The sequence below is a fragment of the Taudactylus pleione genome, unplaced genomic scaffold (genome assembly GCF_031769625.1).
Source record: "Taudactylus pleione unplaced genomic scaffold, aTauple2 ptg000258l, whole genome shotgun sequence".
In the NCBI taxonomy this organism is placed as follows: Eukaryota; Metazoa; Chordata; class Amphibia; order Anura; family Myobatrachidae; genus Taudactylus; species Taudactylus pleione.
In genome coordinates, this window is record NW_028284660.1 from 3,007,940 (window position 1) to 3,022,024 (window position 14,085).

At 44.5% G+C, this 14,085-nt stretch overlaps 1 protein-coding gene across 1 annotated transcript in view; it reads right to left on the bottom strand.

The window, feature by feature from the left end:
- LOC148514813 (uncharacterized) overlaps nt 1-13,396 on the bottom strand; it is a 104,728-nt gene extending 91,332 nt beyond the window's left edge. Inside the window, exons 1-5 of the mRNA XM_088480951.1 lie at nt 13,317-13,396; nt 2,989-3,051; nt 2,187-2,249; nt 1,501-1,554; nt 57-128 (exon numbers count right to left, since the gene is read on the bottom strand). Coding sequence (XP_088337077.1) covers nt 57-128; nt 1,501-1,554; nt 2,187-2,249; nt 2,989-3,051; nt 13,317-13,338 — 274 coding nt within the window. The 5' untranslated portion in view covers nt 13,339-13,396. The remainder of the gene's footprint in view (nt 1-56; nt 129-1,500; nt 1,555-2,186; nt 2,250-2,988; nt 3,052-13,316) is intronic.
- Nucleotides 13,397-14,085: the final 689 nt, after the last annotated feature.

Below are 14,085 nucleotides of genomic sequence, written 5' to 3' on the forward strand. Positions count from 1 at the left end.
GCCCTAACCATACTGTAGACATAACTTCTTTGAAAATAATCAGGTACAGTAAATACCTTCTGCAGGCTTCTCCTTTGAGTCATCCGCTTCACCCTTTGTCCTCTGGCATTTGCGGCATCTGTATGTCTCTGTGTAAATAATAGATACTGTCCTATAAGTGGGCCTTAGTACTAATTGAAAAAAAAAAAAAAACCATAGTCCTAACTCGATTTTTAAAAGTAATTCTCTATAACAATACAAAGAAATACAGCACTGTACTGTAACTGAGATATACAACATTACTCCTAGCCATAACAATACTGTAATATAAACTTTTTTTTAAGTAATAAAGGCCCTCATTCAGAGCCGTATGCTCTGAGCAGAGCGCACGCTCTGAATGAGGGCCGGGCTCCATTTTCATGGAGCGTCCTCCTGGACGCTCGTATAGCTGTGGGTCACCACCCACAGGCTATACGAGCGTGCTTTGTGATGGCCGCGATGGTCGAGACCATCGCGACCATCGAAATTGCGAGCCGGAGCCTGCGGTTGAGGTTTTCAACCGCAAGCTCCGGAGTGATTTTGGCTCTATCAGAGCCAAAATCACTCCCACTGACATCACTAGTGATGTCAGTGGGCCGGCTTCTGACGGGAGGCGTTCCCGTGGGAACGCCCCCGTCAGGGAGGCACGCCCCCGGCACGCCCACCAAAGGGGGCGTGCTGTCAATCAACATTGACAGCACGCCCCCTTTGATCGGACACAACGAGCGAAGGACTTTCCTTCGCTCGTCGCGTCTAGCGCATGCGCACAACGGAGCTCCCTCCGTCGTGCGCATGCTCAGTCCATAACATCGAACCACTTGCGAGCGGACAGCCGCTCGCGAGTGGGTCTGAATCAGGCCCAAAGTACAGTAATCATTATTACATGCAGGATGCATCACAATGGCCAGAGCAAGGTCCCAGGTACAATTGTCATTATTACAGGTAGTATGCCCCAGCCAAGTCCCAGATAATCATTATTATAAAAGAAATACAGCATTAATCTTAAGTCCCCCATACACGGTGCAATATGCACCTTGCAATGCGACAGGGTATCCGAAGAACGACATATCGGCCGGTCCCCACATAGGGGGCGCCAGCACCCCCCTCCCCCACTTGTATAGCGCTGCATGGAATTGTATATCCCATCCCCAGATCAAATGAGCCTGCAGAAAGATCTGGAGGTGCGATGTACGACCCTATGGGAGCCAAATCGTTCCAATCCGTTGGATTGGCTGCTGTATCGCACCGTGTATGGGGGCCTGTAGCCCTTACTTTACAGTAAACAAACTTTTTGAAAATAGTAAAGTTTAGTACAGTGTTGGCTAACCTTGACACTCCAGCTGTTGTGGAACTATATATCCCAGCATGCCCTGCCACAGTTTTAGCATGCCCTAATAGCAAAACTGTAGCAGTGCATGCTGGGTTATGTAGTTCCATAACAGCTGGAGTGTCAAGGTTAGCCAACACTGGTTTAGTACATACTTTTTGCAGGTGCCTCCCTGAGACTGTCCGCTTCATCCTGGTTCCTCTGGGGCTCTGTGTAAAAAATACACACTGTACTGTAAGGGGGCCTTAATACCAATTCAAATAAAAAAAGAAAATAATAGTCCTAACTCGATTACTAAATCTTTGTATCAATTCAAAGAAATACAGCACTGTACTGTAACTGAGAAATACAGCATTAATACTAGCCTTAACCATACTGTAAACGTAAACTTTTTAAAAATAATAAAGTACAGAAATCATTATTACAAGCAGAATGCATCACAATGGCCAGAGCAAGGTCCAAGGTGCAATAGTCATTATTACAGGTAGGATGCATCACAATGGCCAGAGCAAGGTCCAAGGTGCAATAGTCATTATTACAGGTAGGATGCATCACAATGGTCCCAGCCAAGTCCCAGACAATCATTATTATAAAAGTAATACAGCATTAATCTTAGCCCTAACCAAGCTGTAAACATAAACTTTTTGAAAATGATAAAGTAAAGTATAAAAATGGCCAGAGCAAGGTCCCAGGTACAATAGTCATTATTACAGGCAGATTGCATCACAATGGACCTAGCCAAGTCCAAGATCATCATTATTAGAAAAGAAAAACAGCATTAATCTTAGCCCTTACTATACAGTAAGCAAACTTTTTCAAAATAGTAAAGTATAGTACATACCTCTTACAGGTGACTCCCTTGGACTGTCCTCTTCATCCTGGTTCTTCTGGTGACTCTGGGGCTCTGTGTAAAACATACTCACTGTACTGTAAGGGGGCCTTAATACCAACTCAAATAAAAAAAAAACAATAGTTTCGTATTCAATTCCTAACTCGATTCCTAAATCTTTGTATCAATTCAAAGAAATGTAGCACTGTAACTGAGAAATACAGCATTAATCCTAGACCTACCCATACTGTAAACATAAACTTTTTAAAATATTAAAGTACAGTAATCATAATCATGCATAAAAACGGCCAGAGCAAGGTCCCAGGTACAATAGTCATTATTACAGGTATAATGCATCACTATGGCCCCAGTCAAGTCCCAGACAATCATTATTATAAAAGTAATACAGCATTAATCTTAGCCAGGCTTGCCTACCCTCCCGAATATCGTGTGCAGCTCCCGACCCCCCGGAAAGGCAGGCAAGCCTCCCGGCTGCCGCCTGCCCCCCCTCTACCACATAGAAACCCCCTGCAGGGGGGGGGCAGTGACATGATTCGCACTGAATTGCGTCATCTTGGCCCCTCCCTCTGCTTCACAATGCCAATATTTTTGGCATTGTGAAGATGGGGCGGAGCCACGATGAAGCAATTGTGTGGCCCCGCCCCCAATGCATCGTAAATGCCCGGCCACATCCCCCCACTGCACGCAGACATTCAGCTCCCTCCCAGAAGGAGGGAGCTGAATGTCGGCAAGTATGATCTCATCCCTAACCATGCTGTAAACATAAACTTTTTGAAAATAATAAAGTACATACCTCTTGCAGGTGCCTCCCTTGGACCGGCCTCTTCATACTTGTTCATCTGGTGTCTGTGTGGCTCTGTGTAAAAAATACACACTGTACTGTAAGTGCGCCTCATTACCTATTAAAATTAACAACATACAGTAGTCCTAACTCAGGGCCTGATTCAGCAAGGAAAGCAAAGGAGAGAACGCACGCACATGGCCGACGTTTTTGCACTGCGCATGCATCACAATGCGCGTGCGCAAACTAGCCAGGGTTATGGTACGTCATGATTACGGTGCCCAGACTACACACAGTGTGTACGCAGACCCTTCCGATATTGATTGACAGGAAGTGCCGTTTGTGGGTGGTGACGGCGGGTGGTCAAGCAAACGCAGGTGTTATAGGAGCGTGCATAATTAAGACAGTACGGTGGCATACGCAGCCATACCGTAAGCTGTACACAAGAAGCAGGCAAAATCCTGGAACAGGTCAGGTCAACCACTATTACGCTAATGGATCTGATGGTTCTCGATGTTACCGATATTTACACTATCTTGCGTGCTGATCAGGCTGTGAGTAAAGGGAGATGGTCGGCAATGAATATGCATGCACAGTACGCGACAATCGGCCGTCTGCATACTCTATCACAGTAGCCATCCATTATGCTAATTCGATTTCTAAAAGTAAATCTCTGTACCAATACAAAAATACAACAGCACTGTACTGTAACTGAAAAATACAGCATTAATCCTAGCCCTAACCATACTGTACACATAAACTTTTTTAAAAATAATAAAGTTCTGTATAGTAGTCATTATAACAAACAGAGGGCCTAATTCAGACCCGCTCGTGAGCGCTGAACGCTCGCAAGCGGGTCGATGTTGGCCAACTGCGCATGCTCACGACGGAGGCGGCTCCGTCGTGCGCATGCGCGAGACCCGAATAACGACGGCCAAGCCGTTATTATGGGTCTCGCACCAAAGGGGGCGTGCTGTCGATGGTGAGTGACAGCACGCCCCCTTTGGTGGGCATGCCGCGGGCGTGGCTGCACAGACGGAGGCGTTCCCATGGGAACGCCTACCGTCTGGGGCCGGCCCCTCTGACATCACTAGTGATATCAGTGGGAGTGCTCTCGGCTCTGATAAAGCCAAAAGCACTCCATGGCTTGCGACAACGAGACCCTACTGCAAGGGTCTCGTCGCAAGCCTGATGATCGCGATGGTCTTGACCATCGCGACCATCTTTTTGGCCGCTCGCTATAGCTGTGGGTGGTCACCCACAGCTATGCGAGCGGCCAGAAGGCCGTTCATAAAAACCAGAGGGCTGGCCCTGATTCAGAGCGAGTGCTCTGTCAGAGCGTCCGGCTCTGAATCAGGGCCTGAATACATCACGATGGCCCTCCCATGTCACATGTCATAATTAATACTACATAGACAAAATGCTTCACAATGGCCCCTCCCAGGTCCCATGTCATCATTTTTACTACATAGACAGGATGCATCACAATGGCCCCTCCCAGGTCTAATGTCATCATTATTACTACATAGACAGAATGCATCACAATGGCCCCACCCAGGTCCCATGTCATCATTAATACTACATAGACAAAATGCATCACAATGGCCCCTCCCAGGTCCCATGTCATCATTATTACTACATAGACAGGATGCATCACAATGGCCCCTCCCAGGTCTAATGTCATCATTATTACTACATAGACAGAATGCATCACAATGGCCCCTCCCAGGTCCCATGTCATCATTATTACTACATAGACAGAATGCATCACAATGGCCCCACCCAGGTCCCATGTCATCATTAGTACTACATAGACAGAATGCATCACAATGGCCCCTCCCAGGTCCCATGTCATCATTATTACTACATAGACAGAATGCATCACAATGGCCCCTCCCAGGTCCCATGTCATCATTAGTACTACATAGACAGAATGCATCACAATGGCCATTCCCAGGTCCCATGTCATCATTAGTACTACATAGACAGAATGCATCACAATGGCCCCTCCCAGGTCCCATGTCATCAGTATTACTACATAGACAGGCTGCATCACTATGGCCCCTCCCAGGTCCCATGTCATCATTAGTACTACATAGACAGAATGCATCACAATGGCCCCTCCCAGGTCCCATGTCATCAGTATTACTACATAGACAGGATGCATCACAATGGCCCCTCCCAGGTCTAATGTCGTCATTATTACTACATAGACAGAATGCATCACAATGGCCCCTCCCAGGACCCATGTCATCATTATTACTACATAGACAGAATGCATCACAATGGCCCCACCCAGGTCCCATGTCATCATTAGTACTACATAGACAGAATGCATCACAATGGCCCCTCCCAGGTCCCATGTCATCATTATTACTACATAGACAGAATGCATCACAATGGCCCCTCCCAGGTCCCATGTCATCTTTAGTACTACATAGACAGAATGCATCACAATGGCCATTCCCAGGTCCCATGTCATCATTAGTACTACATAGACAGAATGCATCACAATGGCCCCTCCCAGGTCCCATGTCATCATTAGTACTACATAGACAGGCTGCATCACAATGGCCCCTCCCAGGTCCCATGTCATCAGTATTACTACATAGACAGGCTGCATCACTATGGCCCCTCCCAGGTCCCATGTCATCATTAGTACTACATAGACAGAATGCATCACAATGGCCCCTCCCAGGTCCCATGTCATCAGTATTACTACATAGACAGGCTGCATCACTATGGCCAGAGCAAATACCCAGGTAGTCATCATTACAGGCAACATGCATCACAATGGTTGCAGCCAGGTCCCATGTAGTCACGATTACAGGCAGGATGCATCACTATGCATCATCACTATGTCCCATGTCATCATTTTTACAGGTAGGAAGCATATTTATGGCCGCAGCCAGGTCCCAGCTAGTCATTATTACAGAATAAATATAGCATTATTCCCAGCCCTAACCATAGTACATAGGTATAAAAAATAATAAAGTATAGAACATATCCTGCGCAGGTGACACCTCCAGAATGGCCGTCTCCTCCATTGGCCTCTGGCGCCACCTGTGTCTTCTTGTGTAAAATATAGACACTGTACTGTAAGTGGCCCTCAATACCAATTCCAACCAAAAAAATAAAACATCCTAGTCCTACTGTAACTCTATTCCTAACGCTAAACATCAACACAAGAAAACAATACTGTACAGCATGGTAACAGATAAATAACATACTAAAATAGTGTATAAAACATGCACACTGTAACATTATATATATAGTATTGTCTTTGCTAGTGAACACAAATTTATAGTATTCTTCAACTGTATGTTAATAGTAACCTACAGTACAAGAGTACAGTTAATACCAGTATATTATACTACAAAAATTAGTAATACAGAGGAATAATATATGCACACATACTCTACAGTACAGTACATGCAGTACACAATGATGTACATACAGAGCTGTGTATATTACATACCTGCTTTCAGGCTGTGCCTGAGCCCCCAGATGAGGAGGGGCTCAAGGCTTATAAAGTCACACCACCGGCACTGAAGTGACCACAGGCTCCTGTCCCTTCCAAAAGCCTTTCAAATTACATCCTGGCTGCTCATTTAGGCCCTTTGTTTTGACTGGTTGTCAGCCAAGGGCCTATCACTGAAGGGCATCAGGATGAGCCATTCAGGCTCAATGTAACCCTCTGTCCAGCCTCCATATTCTCTGTCACCACAGGGATAATGATGCAACACACCGCAAACACCGCTGAGGGTAACAATGCTGAGGAGGGGACCCATGCATCCAGGATGAAAAACTAAGTCACAAAGAATCCATTTCTTTGATCTGTGCAGGCTCCTTTAGTGATCATTTTATAGACAAAGTAAAAAAAAAAAAAGGGGGTTTCCCCACAAAAAAGACAGTAACCTGTACTGGACCTTTCAGCCTGGTCTGGACATGAAAAATCAGTGAAAAACCAGCATGTAGTTACCCTATTTTCCATTATCCAGCACTGGGCTGAACCAGTCGGGTGGTAATGCCATAGCAGGAGGGCACACAGCATGGGGTCCCCCTGCCACAGCATTAACCAGCCCCAAAATGGTCAGCCCAGGGCTGGAAATTCTCAGAAAGTGGGAAAACAAAAAATAAAATGTGGTACTCCCTCTCAGGGGTCTACCACCCCTGGCCTCTTCCGTACACCCCTTAAAGTGGGTCTGTGAAGGGATAATTGTGTATAAATAGAATTCATATTGCTCTTTACAGTGGGAGTACAGGTGCCAGCAAGCCTGCCCCAGCATGATGGCTCATGAAGAACCAAAAGTACCAGCATTCCGGGACAGTAATGTATTAATCTAATAATTACACACACTGACACATCATACTCATCTAGCTCTTGTCTATGCTTGGTTACTCTCTACTTATAGAGAGCCAGAGTCTTGGATAAAACAAAATCCGCAGTCACATGATCCATTCCCACATGGGTCACTGCCATATAGCGCTCTCAGGGGAGGGTTCAGCAGAGGACACAGATGCTATCACAGATGCTAACATGGACAGATATTCTTAGTTGTGTACTGTCTGTGTACTATGCACCTGTGTGTGGGTCACAGCCTCGCTCTAATTTCATTTTTCCTCATTGGTTTGCTCTGCTGTGGAACTACACAGGGTGGGATGCAGCTAAGTTACAAATGCGGCCAAACTCCCGAAAATACAATATTTCTGGGGTTTGACCGCACTTCTCATATGCACCAAGCCCCGGAATGTATTGCATTGGATGCGGTGGGTACCACATAGAAGCTTATTGGCTTCTATTCGCGGCTTTCTCCCTGGGAGGGAAATTAATGATATCCGTCCAAACATCCTCCATGGCATGCATCCTTCTGCACACGAGCATAAGGACGCCAGAGGGACTTCTGGGTCATAGAGTGATGAAGTGTGGCAGGATGCATGGCGTCCAGAATGCAATGTGTCATCCCGTCCACAATGTGGTGGTGATGGTGAATGAATATTTACCTTCTAGACTAGACACAGATGAGATCTGAGAGTATTAGACAAAGGGCCGTATTCAATTTGAAGCAAAAAGCCGTTTTCACGTGTTTTTGGCAAAAACTTTTCGCCGATGACGTCATTTTCGCCTATTGGGATTTTATTCCGTATTCAATTTGAAAGACTTTCCGCCTAGGCAGAAAGTCAATGCAATGTTATAGGCGGAAAAGTTTAGCCTATGAATGGGAGGCGGAAAATAGTGCAGAATTGGGGTTTTGGGGTGCAACATTGCGGGAACCCCCGTGTAGCCTTCAGACAGTCCCCCAAAGGTAAACTGTGCCAAAAAAACATTTAAAAAACACTTAAGGACACCCCAAAAAATCACTTTGAATTTGGGGGCGAAAAAAAAAATGTTGGGGTACAAAGTTAAAACATAGCGAACTTGACTCTGGGGGGGTCCCCAAGTATGCCTCAAGTGTTTTTTTGATTGCAGGTGCTTGCTGCAGGTGGATTTTTCACAATTTTATCAACCTAACTTTATCAACTTTTAAATACGCTGCCCCCCATTTTCAAGTACCCCAAATTTGCTGGGATAAGTTATTTTCTGGAAAAAATACTCCTGAATACTATTCTGCACCACGTATACAAAAACGCTATTTAGCAGCTATTTAAAATCACCAGATACCTTCAGCAAGCCAAATCGGGGGGTACCATAGGGAACCCCCATGTCAGAGCATCTTTTGGGGGGTGTCAGGCTGATTTCCCCAAAGCTGACAGTACTTTCCGCTTGTTCAAGTTTCGCCGGGTCCCGTTTTCGCGTACTTCCATATTGAATACGGAGTAAAGCAGGGACGGCCGCGATACTTTTTCGCCTACAAAAGACGCAATGTAGGCGAAAAGTCTGGGAGGTGAAAAAGTATCGCGGATCCGCTCTAATTGAATACGGCTCAAAGCAGATGGACCAAATTTCTTATTCTGCCACCAATATTCTGTGTTTCTATGTAAGATGCAGCTGTCACAGTTTGTATTGGGCTGTTTGGGGGCACAATATAAAGTCCACCTGTAGGTCTAGAACTCTCCCTCTATGTGAACACAATGTACACTCACTGCTCCTCTGTATCGCCCCCTTATTGCTCCTGGCAGGTGAGTCCCATCACAGTTTCTAATGTACTAAATCTGTCTTTCAGTCCTCAATGTAACACTACAATATGGTAACAATATAGATACACAGGGACTTGGCAGCAGAAACTTTAAAAAAAATCTTATTTTCCCTCCTGAGAACAGAGAAACTGAAGCTCATATCACATAATACTGACCTGTGACCGGCATATTTTTAAGTCCCTAAGATGATTTTTAAAAATTCTTCAAAAACGCACCTACCGCTACTACCCGCATTGAAGAAAACACCTGCCGCATACTTCCTAACCCCACTGGAATCTATTTAGGTACTTTAGAATGTGTTCCCACTTTTTTTTTGTGAACCCCAAAATTTTAAAAAATAACTTGGGGTGTCTCGATTTGTTCTGTTTTTTTGACACAGATTGTTTTTAGGGGGCATTACCAAGGGTGTAGGCTATTTTTTTTAAACCAGCACCCCTAAACCAAAATTCTGCACTTTTTTTCACCAGCTAATGGCTGGCGAAAAATATCCCTGTTTTTTTACATTGACTTTTCGCATCGGCGATAAGTCAATGCGATTGAATACGGGAATAAGTGAAATAGGCAAAAAATGACGATAACGGGCTTTCGCCTAAAATTGAATATGGCGCTTAGTCAGGGAGCAGACATCGGACATGACAGATTTCAGCTCCGTCTCGCTGCACTGGGAAAAGGGCTAATAACAATACAAGTGCTTTGTGTCATGAAAGTGAATGGCATACATGGAATCTGCTTGTATTCCAGGAGCAGGGCTTCCCTAATCCTGCCCCTAATTGCACTATTTAAGGCCCAGAGATAATAAAAACATCTAGACAGAGCACCGTGCTACTGTGCCCCAAATACTCCATGGCACGGTGCCATAACGTTCAAAAATAACGCCCCCTCCTACGCCAGACCAGTCAGCTCCCACTTAAACCCGATAAGGGTTTTATCCTGAATGGCTGATCCCATATTAGCAAAGTCATCTGCAAAGTTATCTATACCTAAAAGTCTTGTTATAACATAATGATAGTGTGTCCTATGTACTCCCGCCTATAGAGAAACAGCGTCCTACATGGGACTAAACAGAGCAGCACATGAACACAGCATAGCACCCATGTGTCAGGAGGGCAGTGTGACTGGGGGGGAAGTAAGGCCGCATAGAGAACCATTGGCTAGAACAGAGCTGATATAAGTTTGTGTCCTAAAGATTAATAATAGAAAATAATGATGCGAGTATCAAAAAGTGAAAATACATCACCTGTTATTTCCCCCCCCAAAATGTCCGAATGGTGCCTGCAAACTGCATATATATGTGTGTGTGTGTGTGTGTGTGTGTGTGTGTGTGTGTGTGTGTCAGTAGGGACTGTAGACTGTAAGCTCCAATGGCTCAGGGACTACAAACTGATGTACTGTACCATCTCGTGATAACTCATTATCCATGTCACCTGTCTCACAGAATAATAGACATAGGAGCAGTAAGGCGTTGCTAAACTCCTGTGAGATATATTATGTGTCTTATGCATCGATAGGTAAACCTCTACACCTCAGAGGAAGTACCCTGTAAAGTCCAAATCCACCCTGTGTATTGTGGGCATGTGTGAATGAACCCCGCCATGTAAATAGAAGGCGGCTAACCACATGCCCCCGCTGCTGTAAACCGTGCTTGGGAAGGACCAGTGGTGGCTCCAGAGGAGACCTGCAGCTCAGGTCAAAATTCAAATAAGGGAGCCACACCAACTGCCAGTGAGTCCAGGCTGGGGATGTTTGGCAGCGTTTGGGGTGGCAGTTGGTGTGGCCCCCTATTTGAGTTTTGGACTGCGCTCCAGCCCCACCTCTGGAGCTGCCACTGCGAAGGACAAAACAAGGAAGTACGATTCTACCACAGTAATGTAACAGAAAATGGCCGCCAGCCACACCAATCTGCCAGCAGCACTGGAAACACTGTAGCAGCCTTATCCTAAGCCAGTAACTGAATTGTCACATCAAATGTTGCATCTCACATAGGGGGGCGATTCATGATGCATCGCATTTAGCCTGGGATACATACCGCCAATCATCGCAAGCATGGCGGCGTAAATAACGTTGGTATGCATGAATAAAATCAAGCAGGACAGCTCTCCCCTGCCCATATCCACTAAACTGCCATAGACATACTGTGCTGTCAAGAAAACAGCAGGGATCTGCAGGGAGAAACAGTAAAGTAAGCAGAAAAATATAAGCTGCTAAATACATACAGATGTGTCCTTATACATGTAGCCTCAATACGTCATACAGCACAACTTTCCTGGCTTGAGTGCAGGGATGGACTGGCCCACAGGGATACAGGAGAATTTCCCAATGGGTCCTACTGCCTGAGGGCCCCAACCCCTCCTCTAGGGGTCATGTTCCAGACTGTGCACTAAATTGTGTGTCTAGATGAACTGCTCACAAGGGGAACTGACAGAGGAGGGCCAGACCAAACAACTGGGACACAGTCCGGGAAATAACAAAGGCTCCAGCATGTCACCTAGGGGAAAGATCAAGGCTCCTGCATGTCTAGTAAGTGGCTGGGAGCAGAAGACAAACAAACTAACTGGAGCTAGATTCAAAATGTAAATGTAATCTAAAATAGGACAGGACAGAGATAGAGAAGGCAAGGAAACAAAAAGCCAACAAGAAAAAGCATCTCAAAGAGAAACGGGAAAGAAGAGAATAGAGGGAAACAGCAGTAAAACCACTGAAGAGATATCAGCCAGGGAAATGCATTATACAATAACTTACAATTAGAGCACAGAGCGGTGTACCTCTCTCTTCAATAATCCCGAAACAGATGCCTCACACTCCTAAAGGGGGAGATAATCCCTCCCCATATCATCAAGACCAATTACTGCCCAGTACACCTGTCACTCCTATAAACACATCCAATCCAAAGGGGACAACCAACCCTAATGCACTCTCTGCATGACTGCCTAATAATCCTCCATCTGATTGCTATCCCTCCAACCACATTATTGTATAAACAATGTAAAGGTAATAATTTCATTATTGTAGAATAATGAGATATGTATCCACTTGTATTGGCTCAATGGGACACATGGAATAATGTGGTGGTGATGGTGAATGAATATGTACAGTCTGGACTAGACACAGATGAGACCTGAAATTATTAGATAAAGCAGATGGACCAAATGGTCTTATTCTGCCACCAATATTCTGTGTTTCTGTGTAAGATGCAGCTGTCACAGTCTGTATTGGGCTGTTTGGGGGCACAATATAAAGACAACCTGTAGTATACAATGTTGCACTCACTGTTTCTCTATATCTCCTCCGTATAGTTCCTGGCAGGTGAGTCCTGTCACAGCCTCTAATGTACTAAATGTGTCTAAGTCTGTCCTCAATGTAAATGCAATATGGTAACAATATACTGTAATAATATAACATGGCAACAATATGCTGTAACAATGCAATATGGTAACAATATACTGTAACAATACAATATGGTACAATATACTGTAACAATACAATATGGTACAATATACTGTAACAATGCAATATGGTAACAATATACTGTAACAATACAATATGGTACAATATACTGTAACAATACAATATGGTACAATATACTGTAACAATGCAATATGGTAACAATATACTGTAACAATACAATATGGTACAATATACTGTAACAATACAATATGGTAACAATATACTGTAACAAAGCAATATGGTAACAATATACTGTAACAATACAATATGGTACAATTTACTGTAACAATACAATATGGTACAATATACTGTAACAATACAATATGGTAACAATATAGATACACAGTGAGTTGGCAGCAGTGACTCTTACAAAATCATATTTTCCACCATGAGAACAGAGAAACTGGGAGCGATTCAATTGTTTTTTGGGTGGCCAACGGAGCAATTAAATTGTTGCTCCATTCGAAAGCAATAGCCTCCAGTGCCGACATTTCTGCTTGCGACTTTAGGAGGGTGTGAGCAAAAATGTGCGGTAAACCCGTACTTAGGGCGCCCAAACAAAAGTTTGGGCACCACAACCACGACTTTAGATGGTTTTAGCCATTTTACCCAGCTAAACCCAGTCTAATTGGGCATGAAGACCGTAATAATTAATGGGTGCCCAGAAAAATTGAATTACAACACTGGGCACCCGTTAATTATTGCCACCCACAAAACATTTGCATTGCCCCCTGTGACTCGTATCCCATTATACTGACCTGTGATGGTGTCTTTCATCATGTCCCTTCTTCATGAACCTTCTGTGGTCTCTGGAACTTGCTTCCTTCTTCAATGTCTATGTAGCTGTAATGCTACCTGCAGGGTACAGTGAGGCCAGGTGTTCTTGTGACGTAAGCACAGGATCAGGTATTTCTTGAAATTGGTATGTAGTCCACATAGACATGGTTACTTTACATTACTGATGATTTCTGACAAATATACATTGCTACAGTGACGAGGCTTAAATAAAGCACCTGTAATAGCAGCTGAAACACCATGCCATATACAGGAATCTGCTTACCCACTATATATCAGTTACTTATGTGCAGTCTGCATTATACATGTCACAGTTGTACACAATACCAGCCTATAGAAGTTTATTAAGGGGGGTGAATAGACCCCTAAAGGTAGAAGTGTTACTCCAGTCAGACATAATTATTTCCTATGCCCTTATCGCTTATACTGTTAGTGTGATTAAACTTGTTCCCTTCCATTCACCCAATAATAAAACACACAAGTAGTCTTTTTTATTTGTTGGTTTTTTTTTGTGTGATTTGTTTATTGTTCCTATGGAGGGGGAAAGGAGCAGGGAGTAGGGAGACGATGCAGCCAGAAGCAGAGATTGGGAGGAGGTGCAGTCAAGAGGGTTCAGTCAGCAGAGAAGGAGGGTTCTAGCCAGCCTATAAAGACCAAAGCAGGGCATTAATGTGGCCTTGTGAATGCAGTAGTTTGGCACTATGATGTGCTCTATGGCAGGCTGTCATTGCC